Source organism: Somniosus microcephalus, chromosome 6, assembly GCF_052327205.1.
Source record: "Somniosus microcephalus isolate GS21.2 chromosome 6, FLI_Smic_1.0, whole genome shotgun sequence".
Taxonomy (NCBI): Eukaryota; Metazoa; Chordata; class Chondrichthyes; order Squaliformes; family Somniosidae; genus Somniosus; species Somniosus microcephalus.
The window spans coordinates 83886942-83906401 of record NC_140992.1 but is presented as its reverse complement, the minus strand read 5'-3'; the positions used below and the strand labels follow the sequence as shown (position 1 = coordinate 83906401).

Sequence of the window (19460 nt, the reverse complement as noted above, 5' to 3'; positions counted from 1 at the left end):
ATCTTTCAGCTTGCTATTGGATGACTTATACTTGGCTGTTCCATTGTAACTATGCTCATTACCATTAAATGGCATTCATTGAAACCTTATACCTCTCGCAACAGTGTAAATGCATGTGTATAGAAGATATTGGATATGAAATTGTTGAATACAATGAGGGAAAGAACTTATGAACAACAAAATAAAGACTGAATTGCATGTGTCTCTTTTACATATGGAACATTATTCAAAAACTTCATATGTAGTGTTGTATTCACGAACAGTATCGGTGCATTTGTGTGGTACAGTCAAAAATTTTAAAATAATTTACCTGTTTCGTGGAGACTTGGTCCATAGCATGGTATTTTACTGTGTTGTGCACAGTAACATGTGGATATACTCTAAAATAATTAAAAGCAGTTGTTGTTGCAATATTTGTAATGTTAGCAGTTGCCACGGAGTTGAAAAGAATCCAGTTACAGTATAGAGTTTGCTCGAGTGCTGGTAATTATAGCATGCTTTAGTGGGTTACTTTAGGTGGCAGCTGTATAACTGATGTTCTACGTCAGTTACTTAGCATTAGTGAATTTGTTTTTGCCACTGACTCCCCAGAATGCTTTGAAGCAGTTAATAAGAGGAATTGCCATCATTGCAGCTAGGTTCCCCAAGGGTGAGTATTAATAAATAGCATTAGTTTAAACAGCTGATAACGTACAAGAAAGTAGGTCTGACTGGATTGTTATCTTCATTTATAGAATAAATTGTATATACATGATACATCAATTGCACATCACTTTCAGTTCTGGGCTACCACTTATATAAAATGGAACAGTGTATAATTCAAGGGCTATAATGGTGATCACAAATATTTTCTAAACTAATCTGTTTTGTCACTTATTGTGAAATTGCTATAAGGTTAGTAAATTTAAAGAGAGTCTCACCACAAGGTTCCCCTTTAAAAAAATCACTTAAAAATAACTAAAATAAATTTTCTGATATCTTATCAAATAAATTGTTTTTTTTTTGTTTAAGCAGTGAGTGTTGATGACATAATCAAGATAATGACTTGGACAAGTTATTGAGTCCAACTGTAAAGGTGAAATAAATTAACAGCCATCACTAACTGAAGGCACTTCAACTGTGTGGATCAACTGATATTAATGCAATGGTCAACATCAGTAAATCCTCCAAGCAATCCAATCTTCCAATGCCAAACAAAAATCCAAATTGGCCAAATACAAAAAAAAATCCAAATACTGTAGGTTGATCATAATTATTTTAAACTGTTTGATTTTTAAAAAGATGTCCTCATTTAGAACCCCTCTCTTTAAACCCTGAAAGATGCAGTGACTATAATATGTATATATATATCACGGAGATTACTCAAACTGGCAAAAGATACATTTTGTTAAAACACTTATTTTAGCAGATTAGAGCTACAAGAAAATAATTATGTGCAGTTTCTGCAACTCCAGGTTAACATTAGATTTAAATTATTCATTTAGTAAGAATGATTTATAATTTAAAGATAATAATTTCAAGAATTCTGCGCATCCACACCCACTGAACTTTGGCTTCTATTTCTACAGGGCAAGTCCTTACAATCAGTGCAAGTGAAATGTTAACAGAATTAATAAAAACCATAAGAGTCACAAACTTTTTTCCTTTAAAATGACAAAATATTTGTATTTTATTATTCCATAATGTTGCCTCTTGCAAGTATTTGTACGTAATAACAAAATGAAAGTTCAGTTTGCAGGTTAAAATAAAATTTCACAGATAGTTGTCATCTGTCGATCTAGATAAAAAATTCTTCTTCCTCTGTACCACTTTCATAGAACTGTTGGGGGGCTTCAAGTGACTTCTGACAAAAATGTGCATGTTTCTCCTCATCATTGGAGAACTGGCACTTTCTGCTCAAAATACTGTTACTCTCAGAAGACATCCCACCTTTGAGTCCAGCACTTACTGCTGGTTTTAATGCATGGCTTTTTGTACTTGAATTAGGAAGACTGCTCTTCAAACCTGTTGAAAACGTGTCTAAGGAACAGAGACTATCATCAGTAAATGAGTATGACTTTGTAACTATGAATCCGGTGTCAACATCAGTTTCTGCATTTTGTATTCCAGTGGTGGTTTTGTGATCAAAGTTTTGGAACTTTGTAGATGTGTTGTTGTAATAGTATGCCAGATCACAGCGAGACAATGTTCCTGGACTGCTGCGCTGTGATGAGTAACAGGAGCTGCTTCTGGGCGTGCTGCACCAACTCTCTGAGGTGCTGCCTTCATTTCTGTCCAGCATTCCATGCAAACTGTTCCTTTGTTTTCCTTTCACATACCTCCTCTCTTGTTCATCTGCTGCCAAAGTGGAGAGCATTTTGTTCTTGTCATGAGGCATTTGGTTGTAGAGCCACTTATCTGAACATGGCACTGAACTACATGAGTGATTGCTCAAACCACTGCTGCCATACACTTGAGAGGCACAGCAACTTCTGTCCAAGTATCGAATGCTCCCTCTGACCTGTTAACAGAGGTTTAAAGTCAGTAGATTAGTGTAAAGATCCTTAAAAGGCACATGATATTAGTTAGCAACAACCACTCCAAATAAAACAAGCTCATTTAATTTTCAACGAGCCTCTGTTTAGCACAAGTAACCACATAATAAAAGCACTACTTAAAAGTCAACCTTAAACACTAACTTCCAATATATTTGAATTATCAGAAAGGAGGTTATCAGAGTAGGTGCTAAACCTGAAGGTAGAGTGAATGAAAGGAACTGTGTTATTCTGCAAAGGGGCAACAGTCAAACTACTCTGCCTTCAGTTTAACCAGTTATTTACTGAAAGGAATTTGCTTTGTAATGCTTTACAAGTGTTCCATTTCCTTTTCAACAACTACTTTTGAGGCATTTGATGAAAGATTTCAGATTGAACTATCTTGAAAAATCTTCAATAATACTCTTATTGAAAAGGTTACTAGTAGCTTGCATTCTACTGAACACATTTTGCATGAGACATGTTGGTTCACAAGCCAAAGAGAGTTCTGGCAACAAACTCTTTCACGTTGTGCTTATACTGCACTAAGCACATAACAGGTATTCCCTCAGTTGCAGTAGAAATTCTACTCAGTTTACACTAGCCACTGTGAGCCCGTATAACTGATAATGATCTGTACAAAGTACTAAATACATACTTAAATGAACACCACAGACTGATGGGCAGATATAGACAGGATAATGCCAGGGCCTTTACTACTAAAGCAACTGTAACAGGCCAATAGGAAATAAATTCCAGAGTGTTGACATTGATAAAGCTGAGAATTGATAAGGGACAGAACCTACATGAAACTCATTAAAGGTAAATTGTTAACTTGTATTAAACCTTGGTTAGACCACACTTGGGAATACTGTGCAAAGTTCTGGTCTTTAGAAGCATTGGTGAAGGGGCATAAAAGATTTCCAAGGATGATACTGGAATTGAGAGGATATACTTAGCAGGAAAGGCTGAACAGGCTGGGGCTCTTTTCTCTAGAAAAGAGAAGGTTGAGGGGTGATCTGATAGAGGTCTTTAAGATCATGAAAAGATTTGATAGGGTAGATGTAGAGAAAATGTTCCAACTTGTAGGGGAATCCAAAACTAGAGGTCATGAATATAAGATTGTCACTGATAAATCCAATCAGGAGAAATGTATTTACTGAAAGAGTGGTAAGAATGTGGAATGCGGTGCCAAAAGGATTAGTTGAGGCAAATAGCATAGATGCAATTAAGGGAAAGCTACAGAAGCACATGAGGGAGAAAGGAATAGAAGGATATGCTGATAGGATTAAATAAAGTAGGGTGGGAGATTTGTGTGGAGCATACATGTCAGTATAGACCATTTGGGCCGAATGGCCTGTTTCTGTGCTGTACGCTTGATGTAATTCGATGCACGGAATTTCTTCTAATGATCCAAAATAAGTTTACATTTATAGACAATGAGTGATAATGGCGTAGTACCTTCTGTGCTGCACTGAGTGGTTGATCTGGGTCCCTATCTGTGACTCCTCATAGAGTGAATTCACAAACTCACCAATGGGAGACAAAGAATGGACTGAGTGGATGTGAGGTCCTTTACAAGAGGAAACAAATATCATGGCTCAGTCACCTTCACCCCATCTCCCACTCAAAGACTGGCATGAGAAGATGAACTCTTCCTGGCCTGGGAGGGCGTAAGGGACCCAAACAGGAGAATACAATTATTTTTAAAGATTGTTATATTTTTAAATAGTAGTATTCAGCTATAATCTTATTCCTACTATAACCGTATTAAATTTTTCATGAATTAATAATATTTTGTCAAACACATGATAACAGTACCATGTGGAGACAATACAAATCCCTTTATTAGGACCTTTTTATTTGGCATCTAAACTACAAGGGGGAGAAATTCATTATAGCCCCGTTTGGGGCACTAACTTTTAAAAGTTAAAAAAATTAGCCCTAGGCACTAACGTTTTTCAACTTTTTAAAAATTCGGTTTTGCACTCCAGGATGCTGCAGGGGTCGAAACTAAAGTTTGGGTCCGGGACGCAGCCAGGGCGATGCGCACGGCGATGACGTCACAATCTACGGGTGAAGGAGATCGAGGCGCAATGCATTACCACCGCCGCAAACCTCCCGCTGAATTTAGCGGGAGGCGATATTCTCGCCGCACCTGAGTGGTAAGTGGTTAGCACCCCGTTATCGCCCCTCGGCGGCGATAACGGGAGGTGCAAAGGTACCCAATTTCTCCCCTAAATGCCTTAGTAAAGCTGGGTCGTGGACTTTTCAACTCCTGCTGCTTTTTGCTAAGCACATGTACCAGCACTGAAAATGAAGGCGGTTTTAATATACATGGGAAATGTTACAGTTTGGAGATGTTCATCATTACATAAACCAGTGTTTATTCCCATTGTATTTTTCAATTGAAAACAATACAGGTGTATAAAGCATGAATTTTAATTTATAGTCACTGTGTTCATTTTGACACCATTCAGTAATACTGTACAAGTAAAAGAAGCCTCGCAGGCTGAATTACCTAGTGTTTGTATAATTACAGTAATCTTCTTTATAGGTGATCTATCCTACTGACAGAAACACTCAGCACTTACTCAACACGCAATACCTACTTGGAAAAGGATCTTGTTTCTATCATAGTCTTCAGTTTGCCATCTAGTATTGCTGATGGGGATACACGGATTTGGAAGAAGTGGCACCAGCTCTCCTATTGCATGCACTCTGAACTGCAGCACAGCTGATTCTTTCAGATCAATGGGAACTCCAAGTGGCAACTGTTTTAAAGAAAGCTGGATACAGAAATTCTGGCTCGAGTACACTGTGAAACAGCAGAAGTCAGTTTTCTGCACAGCAGCTTTCTTCTGCAAAATTAACTGGTAGAGTTTGACAGCATCTTCAAAATTTTCATAACTGCAGCACACGGTGACTCGCAGAATCTCATTCCCATAATGCACTTGTCTTACAGCCCAGATTGGCATGTTGGCATCCAAAGAATAGAAGTCATGACAACAAATCATATATGGAAGGATTTTCCCACCAACACTTTCACTGTGATGATACTGCCATGGTGGGCCCTGGAAAAAGTCATGAACTTGTAAAATTCGTTCTTCACCAAAGTCTTCATGCAGGAACAGAATAACAGAGAGAGATGGGTAGCCAGAGTTTTTTCTGTGCTGTGTCTCACAATGTTTCATTGGGGTTGCCCGCTCAGAAACATGAAACAACTGGATATCTGGGCTTAGCCAATGCAATAGACAGTCTAAGGTTTGCTGTAATCCTTGAGATTCACCAGGGTTTGCAAGAAGATGCAAAGTCATCTGGAAAGGGTCCTGACTCTCTTCCTGCACAAATTCACCTTAAAAATAGAGCAAATGGTATCAATACCATAATAACACAAATACTTAAAAGGATGGTAATGCAAACTACTGAAAAGATTTGATAATTCCACAGTAGTTAAGGATGTCAAATATCCAAGACACCATACACTAAGATAACATACCCTACAGAGGAATAACTACAGATGTCAATACCTTCAATATGTGTTCACAAACATTTTATTTTTAATTGAAATGTTAGGAAAGCCTTTACATTAGCACTCGGTGTGGAAGAACATGTCTACATGAGATAGTCTTTGTAAATTTTGTCAGAAGTGAAATGGCTGGGTTATTATCTTCTGTGGTTTGGACAAGACTGCAGATAGGAGCACTTACGGCAGCTAGGAATTTAAATTCAATTAATTAAATAAATCTGGAATAAAAAGCTAGTATCAGTAATGGTGACCATGAAACTACCGGATTATTGTAAATACTCATCTGGTTCACTAACGTCCTTTAGGGAAGGAAATCTGCCGTCCTTACCCGATCCGGCCTATATGTGACTCCAGACCCACAGCAATGTGGTTGACTCTTAACTGCTCCTCTGTGGTTCAAGGCGGCTCACCACCACCTTCTCAAGGGCAATTAGGGATGGGTAATAAATGCTGGCCTTGCCAGCGATGCCCACATCCCATGAACGAATAAAAAAAAATTACAAGTTGAACTGCTTCTTCAGGCATTGTGACTAGAATTATGCTCTGGGCAGAAGTCTAAGCACGAATCTAAAGTTTTAAAAAAAAAATGCGTGTGAAGCAGAACACAGTCCTTAAATGCCCATAATAGAGCTGCTGCCAAGATCAAGGCAAAGTTATTATGATGTTCCACTGAATTAAATTTCAGCATGGTTAAGGCGGGATTCAGTTACCTGTTGCTCCCCAGTGGGAAATCTACTACTTGCTTAAAAAAGTACTTGAAAATGAAACATCACATAGAATAATCAATTTATTTCAAGGATGTATTAGATCATTAGCCTAAGGTAATGTCAAACTATTCAAATTTTTGTGATTTATATCATCAATCGATGTTACTCCCTCGCAGTACCTCCTATCTGGTTATCCTCTACAAACATATTATTCCATATAAAAATCCATTTAGTTCCAGAACCACCATTTATGGAGTTTAATTAAAGACCAGTGAAGTATTCTGAAAACTAGCTATCCTTGAATGTTTTCATAAACATTGTTATAGTGAAGATAGACTATCACCATGTGTGATATTCTAATTATACTCATGTTTACTCACACATTAATTTAAATCTTGTAAAGTTTTTTCATTAAAATCCCTGTAATGCTTGTTTTTAAAATATGAAATATAAGGAGAAAAAAAGTTATTGGATTTCATTGACTTTCTGCAGGAGGCCATTGTTTGACTGTGCCCAGCAGGACATTGTCCCCATTTTAAACATTCCTACCTTATGAATAGGGAATGGAGAAATCATTTGGTACAGGACTAATCTGGAGCCAATTACACTTCAGAACTAAAAGTTTGAATTTGTTTATGGAGAGGGCCAACTTTTAATTACTTTTGGCAGTCTAAATTTAATATTTGACTCAATCTTTTGGACAGATCATTATTGTGCACGCACAATGGATTCCAGGAGATTAGCTTTCCTTGAGTGCAAGACAGATGAACAACTAAGCAAGCAAAATCTACCTTAACGAAGTCAGATTTGGAATGAAATATTTGTACACATGTCTGCATGTGACCTGGAAATGGGGGGGAGCAGAAAAGAAAGAGCCATCCCAGTTTCTGTCGAGGAGAAGAATTTTACGACTTTTCTAGAATTTTCTAGATTGCAAAACTCTACTACTCAGCTTCAAAGAAAACATTAGATTCTGTGGTTTGTAAGGTAACACAAACTAGAACTTTATATTGGTGGAGGGTTACTAATAAAGTAATTTATTTGCCCTGCATTAAATATAATTGCTGATGATTTTTTTTAGGGGTGCAGGGAGTAAAGACTTGTGGTATTATATTAAATATATGAAGTGTAACAAACAATTTTAATGATTTTCCCATGGTTTAATGCAGAAATGCTTCCTAGATTGTGAGCTCTAAATCATAGACAAAACTATAATCTTGCTTTATAATTAGGAAACAGATCTAAAAAAATTAAATAAATCAGAATTAGTCATATGGCATAATTATTGCAGTGTTAATGAGCTATGTGTGCAAAGATACTGTAGCTTTCTGATTGAGAGATTACTTTTGTTGTGGTGAATTTTTAAAATTATTTTTACATACATACTTCAAAAAATATTTGTGGAATCCATTTTTCAAATGATTACTCAAGGACAAGGCCTTAGTTAGAAATGTACAGCTCTATCAAGGAGTTTCCCTTTAATACAAATGGTCGCCTGTAAAAATTCCACCCCGCTCTGCTTGAACACAAACATTTTTATGCCGTACGTTTCCTCAAGAAACAATTCCTTTTGAAAGGTTTGGCACCACCAATCTTTGATATGCAAGGGAGGTTAATCATTTCTGAAGTTGGGCCAATGCTTTCTCTGCTGCATGCTGATAAGGATTTTGGAAATAGTTACTGTATTACAGCAGTAGTCATCAGGAAATCCTGGTTAATTACAAGCTCAAAGTAAATTTCCAAAATAATTCAAATTTAAGTCTGTTTTTAAAGGGGGGAAAAAACTATTTGCTATAAAAGTTTGAAATCTGCCACGACAAAAACAATACCCTCTTCATGTGCCCTTTGCAATTTTCTTTCTAGAATTCCCCTCAAGGCTGTTGATATGATAAAACAAATAATATACAAACTTTACTAAAATATAAACTGACTATTTCTTTGGAAGAAGCAAGGCAATTTCCCAATTTAAAAAAAGAGTTTCTCATTTAAATATAAATCTAGTCAACTTTCCGGGATCATTGCTGGCTAGACTACTTGATTCTTTCTAAGCGAAAGGAATTGCTGGATCATGACAGACCACAGTGGATGCCAGCATGCAGCACCTGGCTCTATACAGTGAGTGATCCACTAACCTTCCTCTACACAAATGCTAGGGATTCTGACAACCCGACGATACAAATTTAGGGTCTGTGTCTTCAATTTCCTGGATGAACAGGACTGTATCATGATCCATAATGTGGTAGGTCCAGAACATCTGAAACAGATCTTCTACCAACAAAAGAAAGATACGACCCAGTTCCAGTTATGTAGGTGCATTGGAGTGAGGCAGGTAAAGTACATTTAGCGCTCACTCCTAAAGCCTGTTTGGATATTATGCACATAGCCTCCATATGTCCTTATCTAAATTGTGTGCAACGTCCGATGGACATGCCGAATGGAGAGAGGACCTGCTCACCAAGGACATAGATAGTGGAACTAAGTAAAAAAAAAAGGGACACTCCAATAACAACAGACACCTACTTAATTGAATTACAGCTTTTTATTCATTCTGAGTTAGTTAGTTGTTTGAGGAGAATGATTTGGTGTTGAAATGAACTACTTACTGTTGCTGCAGGCTTTGTTTGGAGACCATGAATGCAATAAAGCACTGGGTACTGAGATTATGCTACTGCTAGTTTAAAAAAACAACAGAGGCAGGAGAATTGGGATGCTCTCCATCTGTTGTGGCATCATAAGCATGTACTTTGGGAATGTATTTACGATGTCACTATACAATGCGCCAAAGCAATTCTTCCTCTGAAATTTGGTGGGGTAATGGGATTAAGGCTTAATACAGCTCAGATAAATGAACATATCTTAGATAGCTTCAAGAGGTCTTTTGCAAAGTACTTTTGAAAGGAATATAACTAAAGTACATAATAATTATTTCATTTCTTTTAAACAGACTAATTTTGTCTTGGATATCAGAAAGATGCTTGTCTGCCCCTCAATGATCCACTGTTGTACCCTCTCAGTGGGTGTAAAAGATCCCATGGCACTCTTCGAAGAACCTAAGAGTTCTCCCGATGACCTGGCCAACATTTATCCCTCATCCAAAAGCTAAAACAGATGATCTAGTCATTTATTTCATTGCTGTTTGAGGGAGCTTGATGTGTGCAAATTGGCTGCTATGTTTCCTAAATTGCAACAGTGACTACTTAACTGTAAAGTGCTTTGGGCATCATGAGGTCATGAAAAGCACGATATAAATGCAAGTCTTTATTGTTCAATTTGTGGTGCATAGTCTCCTTTTAAATATTGAGTATGTATAAATATTAAGTGATCAAAACAAATTAGGATCTAAGCCTTTTTTTAAATTGCTGGTGGAATGCTTTAAGTGTTAACTTGAAAATATCCATAGATTATTCTTTGTAAGCTCGAAGGGGTGGGAGTCAGCATCAGCATGTTGTTATAGGCAAAATCCAACAAATTATAATTCCAAGAGATTCAGCAGCATGGTTTTGTTTGGTTGTGCATATGATCCATGTAGATTTGGTAAATGATAATGTTTGTGCTTTTTTGCCAAACGGTAATTCATCTTTTGCATTTTAAGCTTCTGAATCCTGACATTTTATTATTATTTAAGGGGGGCAGAAATGGACAACTTTTTCTTCTTACTGGAAAAACAATTCTGTGGTTGTAACATATTGAGGGTGAAATCATATTGAGGGTGAAATCATACTGTGCAATGTTGGCATGCAAATACATACAGCATGATTTCACCTCATTTGTGCCTTATAAGATGACAGCTTTTTTTTTTGATCGTAGCACTAATTAAATCAATTGTTTTTGCATTTGCATTATCAAGATAGTGTAGCCAGGATTACAACTTGATGCAGGATGGAAAAGAGATTATATATCCACCATCTGTGAAGGTCTGTGTGTATCAACATATAAATTATATGCATCAGTTCAAAGCCACAAAGAGCACGTGCAATTTTTGAGGATTATTATTTCTGGGATTCCTGCCAGTATCTTCTTAAAAAAAAAAAAAAAAAATCTGATGCTCTTACTGTTCAAAGTATTTTTGTATCTCCAATCTGAGAGGTGTCTTCATGCAAATCACAACTCTCCTTCATGATGATGAAAGCATAATTGATTCCATTATCATGTCGACCCATTACTCCCGACTCAATTTTTAACTTCAGGCCAGTGTGGTTGTTTGATTTTTCTAAATTGTTTTTAGTGGTTTTGTTTAGACTGAAGAAGTGGTGGGAGCTAAAGCCAGCTATGAAAAATGAAATGAGTCACTGGCATCATAGCAGCCAGGATGCAATGCCCAAGTGGAACATTCAAACTTCTCAGCATTTTGTGAGCCAGGGAGATAAACTTACAAAATGTTGTTGAATGTTTCGAAGGGGATATATTCATCTTGTCATGGAAAGGTAAGTGCCTAGTAACTAACTTCAAGTCTACTTCAGTGTACTTTCCTATTTTATTGCAAGAAGCAATAACTAGTTCAGAGTATTTTAAATGTAAGAGAATCTTGTAGCATTGAAGAATGTAATGAACAATGATGTGCAAGCAAGGAGATATTGTTTAATGACTTTTAGCCCAAGGAAACGCCATTCTAACATCATAAATGCTGCAGTATAAAGTTACTTCATTGCTAATGATAACATATCCTGTATTATTTCTCTCCATTTTCTTGGGAGCTCCCCATGCCCAAAAAGTGATCTGCTTTCAGCCTCTGTTATACCTCTCTAAGAGGTATGCGAGTGTACGCCTGAATGATTCTCCTTTATATTTTATCTTCCTCCCTGCAGAGGTCTATTTAGCTCTTATCCATAGTGGCAAGGATGAAATTAAAAGCTTGCCATATGGGGATCATGGGTGGTACAATGCACTGGGGCTCCAACATGCTAATTGTAATACCGTACTTTCTGGTTTATACTCCCAATAGCAGCTGTTTAGCTTATAAAAAGACTATGACACTTTTATATCATCAAGGAATGTGACAAATAAACCTAATAGGATCCATTCTCACCTATCCCTGTGCAAACAAAGTCAGATACCATATATCTATATAAGAGGAATGTGACACTTGTAAAATTTAATATGAACGATTACATTACTATTTTCTGTACAATAGTTAGTACAACTGGCTAATAATAATTTGCGATTGTATTTAAAAAATGATTAGCAACTCATCTCTGGCCTCCATAGTCAGCACCCTCTCAATGGCTGAGGATACTACATGCAGATCAACCAGCTCAGAACCTCTTTGCGAGCCTTATGAACACGCCGAGTTGCTCAGCCCAGCAGTGGTCAGAAAGCATGCCGGCTCCTCGATGGCAAGACCCTTTGTGCAATCCACAACTCTTCAGCATTCTGAAGTCTGCCAAACATTTTTCCATGAAGTCAGTGCCGCGTGTTGATTGTGGTTTTAGTGCCATTGTTTAACTTCTTTTGAGCATGAGTTCAAATCACTGTTGATATTGTAAAACACTGAATACTGAAGACAGATTTGTGAAGAATCAAATAAAATTCCTGCAACCATATCATTCTATTAAAGTCAGTGAAAACTAAGCTAGGCTTCAACAAATCTAGTGTAGTGGGTTTTAAGAGTTCTGCTACATTTCATGCTGAAGCTATGGATGCTCGAGTGGTCTGCAGGAAGAGAAAGGAATGTGATTTGAGCGCACTACGGTTGCCGATGCAACCAGAATCAGAATGGGGATTCAGATGTGACTATGGTTTCCAATCCCATGGAAGAAACAAAGCTCAAGCACAGTACTAGAAATAACATATGGGAAGAAAAACTAGATGCAAAGACACTTCAAACAAATGCTGTTTGGCTTGATGTGGTAAACCACTTTTATCGTTCACTATCGTTACACTATAGTTCTCACTGTTGTATTGTTATCACTGTTCTCACTGTTGTATCACTATACGAGGTCGCCTCTTGTCGCGCTGTTATACCTGGGCTGACCACCTCCGACTCCGCCCATGGCTCCACCTACCTGCCCAGGTATAAAGGTAGTCGACTGGCTGGTATTCCTCCTTGTTGGACCCGATCACCCACGAGGGTGGGCTCTGTTATTTAGTCAATAAAAACCTTTAGTTACGTTCCTAACTTGTCGCTTTTTATTGGACGAATTGATAGGTATATCACTTGATGATGATGAAACCTCTCCAAGATTTACAAGAGTAATCTAAGTGCATTAAATTATCAGCATAGTTCTGATAGAGATTTGCCAGGATAAAGTTTAGCATCAGCTAGAGATGTGGTATGCTTGGAATTACTTGGAGAAACAGTAATTGCTGGATATTGGTCCACAGGCATGTACCAGTACCTTTGTTAAATTTGTCTGCTGTATTACATGTTTTAAAAATCAATTTATGCTGGTCAATTTACTTTAAATAGCTGGGGGAGCCCAGCTTTGCCAGGGCTGTTTTGGGCTGGGCGGTTTAAATTGAGTCCCAGGCTTTGGGGCCTGTCTGTCTGTCCCTGTGTGAATCTGCTGCCGGGCAACATTTCTACCTTTTAATAGCTTCAAAGATGAAAGTGAAAGTACTTATAAAACGTTTTTGGTAAATGTTATGTAATTTTTAAAAGAGATACTAACTTTTTCGAAGCTGGATTAGCAGAGTAGTTTGAGCTGGAAGTAGTGAAGCAATGGCTGCCCGATACCCGAGTTGAAAAGCAATAGTCCCGCCCACAGACGCAGCAATTGGCCAACCATCAGGCGACTAAACTGTAGGATTGGTCAATCGTGCCGGCACAGGATTGGTCGACCTTGACGTCAGTCAATCAATGCTACTTAGCATATAATGAGTTTAATTTTGAAGGTTTTTTGCATAATTTTTGTCCGGCCGAAACGTAAATACGCTTAGGACGGTTCTGGAATCGTCAGCTTTCTTTCGACGTAACGCACGTGTAGGTACGCTCTATAACTTTCGAGTTAATTCAAGACAGACAGACAGACGGAATGACAGACAGAAGTATCCTTTTATATATATAGATAGGTAGCACACTCTTTCCTTGCTTGATCATTAGAAGGGAACATAATGGTGTTCCCGATGCTGGCATTTGATTTTCTAATTTGTTTATATTAAAAATAGAAATAGTTTTGTAATACAAGCTGACTCCCTTGGTGGCAAATTTGCCCCATTTATACACCGAGATTAAATCAGCAATAATGAAACAACTGCACATTCATTTGTGTCTCTCATTCTACCCTCATCTTTTTTTTTTTGAGGGATCAACCGATTCATTGCCAGAATAAAAACAATCAGCAAAATGCCAATTGCCACAGGCAGCAGCCATTTACCTTTGCCTACAATTTCAATTTGCCTCTGGAGAGGATTAGCAAAGTCCCCTGCTGACAAGTGTTTTGGTGCCTCCAGTAGCGCTGCCATCAGGTTGTTTAAGCAAGGAAGGTGCCCTTGACTGCACCAGTAAGGTAAACAAAGCATTAAGCAAATGGAACTGTGCTGCATTGAAATGTCAGGACACTTCCAGTACAAATATCACTCCGATTAGACTGAAAAATCTGTTCTGCTATTAGTTTACTATGTATTGCACTATTCCACTTCATCAAATAATCACATCTTCAATTTAAAAAGGGACATTAATGCTAGCAAAATATAAAGGGCAGAAGAAGAAACTTCCATTTGCACAAAGCTTTCTATAAAATGCATCTTTTTCCACACTGCATCTTGCATGAAGATAGATTTACACAAAGATTTACACTTTACTGTTCTAGGCAATAAGTAAGACTTCCCCTCCCTTACTTTCAATAGCAATTGTTTTCTCTTTCTCCCTTACTTTTAACAAGGATCCAAGAATATGTTGAGATGCAATGGTCACAAATGTAATTCGTACTTACTACTTGAAGACATCCTGCTGGAATCAGATCTGTAAAGGAATAACGATGATGCAAAATTAAGTACTATATGTACTGCACAACCGTAAAGAATACATACTGTCAGTGGGGGTAAAAAAGCAATGCTTTAACAAATTTAGTATACTGGGTTTCAAAGTTTTTGCCACATGCATGGCTGAGGCCTGAAAGCTTTCAATTCCATTCATTCAGTGGTTTGTGGGAGTCCCAGGAATGTGGTGCAAGATAGCTTGGGTTTCGGAATGCTAATTTCTGATACGCTTCATTCTCTATTATACCACCAATCTTATGACCAGTTGCAATAAAGTTTTCTTTTTACACTACCTGTATTGTTATTGCAGGATATAAAAGGCAACATAAAATTGCTGAATTTGACAATTGCAAATGGTATGTTGAATGGCATAACTTCCTCTCAGTATTGATCTGCATGGTTTGCTATTGAGCCATTACCCATGTATTATTTTTTTTTAAATGGAAAATTAGCACAAACCATACTCAAAGTACAGGAAATCAAAATGAGAAATAAAATTAAAATAGTTAAAATGAGAGAAAAAGGCCTGTGGGGCTAGAATTCTTTTTAGAATCAAAAGCAACGTACAGGACCAACAAAGACCATTGCAATCCATTTGGCCAGTGCCAGCATTTGTCCTACAATGTTTGTATATTACAGTATCTGAATCTGTGACTTGGAAATCTGTGAATTGGAATTTCTATGATTCTATGAAATCAAAGCAGTAATGGATTTATATACTTACTACAGTTAAGCAATAATCTTAAAAATACTTTTTCTTTAGTTCCTGTCTCAGAAAAAGAAAATACACTTTACCAATTAAATACTGAAATTGATAACTGTATTAATGGTTTATCTTCCACATACAACTCCAACTTGATTATGATCCAACTTTGGCTCTGGTGGCTTCACATGGATAGTGGTGTCACTATTAATAAGGATAGCAATCCTGTTTCTACTACGCCTGTACTGAGAACTCAGAAGATATTTGTTACATCTCTGCTGGATGAATGAAGAATGTCTCCAATTATAAATAACCCATTGCAACCTCATCACGCCAAAGTTAAGCAAAGTTAGGACATTTTTTTTAATGCTGCATCAGGCAAATCCTATGGCACAGTTAAAAGCAAAATCTACTGATCCTATTTAGTAAAACATCCCTGTTGACTATTAGTCAGAATGTACTGAACAAAAGAAATTTTTATTTTATTTTGTAGCACCTATTACAACATCAGGATGTCCCAGCCAACTACATTTGCAGTGTTGTTTTGGAAGTAAACACAGCAAGGTGATAAATGGCCAGTTGACTTGCTTTGGTGATATTGGAGGTGAAATATTGGCCAGGACATGAGGAGAATTGCCCTGCTTGCCCGGTTCTTCTTCAAAAAGTGCAATGCGACCTTTTACATCCACCTGAGTAAGCAGAGCAAGCTGCTGAATGTCTCATCCGAAAGGCAGCACCCTATTACAATGCAGCATTCCCTCAGTACTGCACTGAAGTACACTGGTCAAGTCTCCAGAGTGGGGCTTAAACTCAAAGCTTCTGATTCAGAGACAAGACTGCTATCACTGAGCCAGGGATGATATTTCAATAGGATTTGCACTCAATATATTATAATAAACATTAAATGTTTCTACAATTAGTAACAGCCCATGGAAAAAGAGTCAACGATGATTTAAAAGATCTATTTGCATTGCAGTTGCAAATGGAAAAACAGTGCGACTTCAAACAGGAAGAGATAGCCTGCTAGCACATTGCACCAAAAATTATTCTAGAAAAAATCCTGCAATAACCTCAGTATTAATTGAAAAATCTTTTGCAAGTTCTGGTAAAAGTCTATACCCTTGGCTCCATCTCACGGTCCTATAATTCTGCTACTTTGCAATGCTTTGCTGATGAATTTTCTGGAAGGCAGAGTTTAATGTTGGAGGGAGGACGGAAAGTGGGGGGTGGATTAAGGGAACTAATTCATTATTCCAGTCTCAATTAAATTTAATAGGCCAGAGTTGCATTGAAAAGATAATTTTGAGAGAATGCATCTGCTTAAATATAATTTTACCACATCTGACATTTTTTTTTCTCAATTTGAGTTAAACCAGCACAAGATTCTTCCTCAATTCTCTAATTGACAGTTGCGCATTAACATTTTTAGTCTGCTAACCCCCTAGTCCTGTATTAAATCCATATATCTAGTGTCAATGGATCACTCTGTTAAACAAAGGCACAATTAAAATTGGTCTAATAAAGGGAGCAATATTTAAACATTTTACTCAAGGTCTGAGCCAGACCATTTTATTTATTCCTCCACTCCCCTTTCTGAAGATATTGAGTTTAAGTTCTAGAACACAGGAAAACAAAGCTCCCCATTTTAATTATTAATTTCATTTCTGCAAGTTTCTGATCAAATGGCAAATTAATTCCTTGTAAGATTTGAATACAAAAGTAATTCCATACAAGATCCTCCACATTATTCAATAGAAGCATAAAGGGGGTTAGAATGTATTTTTTCTTGCAAAGGATATGATATGATTAAATGCTTTACTGCAAATGGCAACTGAAGCAGAGTTGATCAGGCCATTTAAGATGCAATTAGATAAACATTAAAAGGGTACAGGGAAAGAGCAAGCAAATGGGGTTGGAATTGAAAGCTCCAGTGGGGAACTGGCTTTAGCACAGGCAATATAGGCCGAAAGCTGCCGCCAGTACCATTTTTATGACTATGTACTGAAACACTAGTTAATATAAGTGGAATTATCTACACAAAATATATCTGTGAGGATGTTAAAACAAATCACCATTAAAATGTTTAGCTTTATATTTTCATCAACAGGGAACTGTTCAATGTTTTGTCAAATCTCTAGGATTTGAGTTCCAGGGCTATGTTGAATTTGATTGAAAGCACCTAGTTCTGTAGGATACTGAAGTAGCTTAAATCAGCAAACAAACTCAAGAATTTAAATAGTTTTGGGAAAAGATCAATGAATTGATTATGGCTCCTCTCCGGACCGAGTTTTGTGGAAAATTAAACGTATAAAAGTAGAAGTTCATGGTGGTCGGTTTAATGCTTGCTAATTATTTGAAGAGCACCCCCAGCGTAACAAACACGTATAGTTAGGTCCAATAGCCTGTACACATTGGAGTCTGAAAGGGATTCAATATATTCGCTAAAGAAAGCTGTTTATTTGATGCTTAATTGGAAGTAGATTCGGCTACAAAAATAAACGTTGCGTTCTTCATGTTTAAAGTTTGATATAAAGGAGACAGTGAAATACGCCAGCTCACTGAAGAGAAATTGAACTGAATGGTCTGCGGTTACCAGGGCAACAGCGATTTACTCTGTGTTCTGAATTTTGATTTAGATTTCTATTTAAACCGCGCGGCTACACATTAACTGCCAGAAAAAAGCGCAGGCATAAGTTTTCTGGTTTCACAGTACATCATTGTAACCTTCTAACATTAAATTATATTGTGGACAGTGCGAATGCATTGCGTCTTCACAATTGCCCTGCAGATAACACCATACCAGTGGAGATTCCTTGATTATGTAAGACTCCTTATTGTTAATGTTATTACATTAGAAACCTGATCTGCTCCAACACTGAGAGACGCGCCATATAAATTTCATTTTGGCTCAGACTGTGGCATCTCGTCTTGCTAACAATGAGTGGCGTCAAACTGCGGTGATCTAAATGCATGCCGAAATACATCATCCACAAAGGAAGAGAAACATGCATAACGTCCGGGACAAAAGCGCCAAGATTTCCTATTACGTAGCTTGTTGCAAATCCATTCTTCATAACGCTAATCGTATGGGAAAATTCTTCCTTCAGCCAGCACTGTACATTGTGTGAAGTTTCCTGTAGAAAGGAACTTTCTGCACATCAACCTCCCCCAAAATGGGATTTTTCCTTCTGTGCCTGAACACCATGTATTTAGTCTGAATTTTCAGAGGCATTTCTTTTTATCTTCCCAGGCACGAGTTCACTTTACTGTAGCTTAAAGGTCCCATTAAGCGTCGCAAGCCTGCTGACAGCGTCAGTTGAACAAGATGCACTGTAAGGGGCGTCCTGCCTTCTTCATTTCACTTAAATTCCGAGTATAAAATAGGCGAACTCAAAGCCGATTGAAGTGAACGATTTGTACAACATTGCCTGGCAGCTGCATCAAGCGTCTTTTTTTGTTGTTGCTTCCCCTCCCCCTCTGTCGTGCCCCGCCTGGAAACAGTGAAACAAGCCGCCCCTTTCCCCCCGCTCCCTTTCAAACACAACGGGCCCATAAAGAGGAGCCATGAATGGCACTCACTCACTCACCCTCCGGTCTCAGCTCCCGAATCTGCGCACTCCTCCGCAGCCCCGCTTCTGTTCCTCATCATGTCTTTGCGCAACATTTGTTACCGTGCCGGACTTTGACGGTCAGCGTGCGGGAGCTACAAGCTTCGCTTTCATTGTTTCCCCGCAGGTTGATAATAGTAACACCGCCCGCCCACTGACGTCACCTCGCCTGATAGACAGGGGACATTGCCTTTGATATGCAATTCTAATTAAAGGCATATGATTTCCTACTGCTTATCAAGCAGCTAGGAAAATAATTTTGGGGAGGGAGGGAGGGAGGACAGCCCTGGCTTAGGAGGTAAGACACTCGCCTCTGAACGCCTGAAGGTTGTGGATTCAAGTCCCACGCCAAGGACTTGAGCACATAAAGCTAGGCTGACACTCCAGTATAGTGCTGAAGTGCTGAGGGAGTACTACACTGTCAGAGGTGCAGTCTTTCAGATGAGATGTAAACAGAGGCCCCGTCTGCCCTCTCAGGTGGAT

At 38.0% G+C, this 19460-nt stretch overlaps 1 protein-coding gene across 3 annotated transcripts; it reads right to left on the bottom strand.

Annotated features, from left to right (window-relative positions):
* Positions 1 to 711: 711 nt before the first annotated feature.
* Positions 712 to 19136, bottom strand: fam124b (family with sequence similarity 124B). 3 transcript variants are annotated; one of them, XM_085990463.1, is made up of 4 exons: positions 18957 to 19136; positions 14621 to 14649; positions 5126 to 5868; positions 712 to 2500 (listed from the first exon to the last, which is right to left on the bottom strand). In XM_085990463.1, exons 1-4 carry the CDS (start codon positions 19031 to 19033, stop codon positions 1778 to 1780), a joined length of 1572 nt encoding a protein of 523 aa, XP_085846589.1. In that variant the 5' UTR covers positions 19034 to 19136; the 3' UTR covers positions 712 to 1777. The 3 variants fall into 3 exon arrangements, with proteins under 3 accessions (XP_085846589.1, XP_085846588.1, XP_085846590.1); XM_085990462.1 differs by lacking the exon at positions 18957 to 19136 and adding an exon at positions 18220 to 18786; XM_085990464.1 differs by lacking the exons at positions 14621 to 14649; positions 18957 to 19136 and adding an exon at positions 14063 to 14181.
* Between the last annotated feature and the right edge of the window lie 324 nt (positions 19137 to 19460).

Coding starts and splice junctions, on each gene's coding strand:
- fam124b (XM_085990462.1), bottom strand. CDS start 18,443: ATGAAGAATGGATTTGCAACAAGCTACGTAATAGGAAATCTTGGCGCT. Junction 14,650..18,219: donor GAGCAGATCAGGTTTCTAAT/GTAATAACATTA, acceptor ATTCCTTTACAG/ATCTGATTCCAGCAGGATGT. Junction 5,869..14,620: donor CAGCAGGATGTCTTCAAGTA/GTAAGTACGAAT, acceptor TCTATTTTTAAG/GTGAATTTGTGCAGGAAGAG.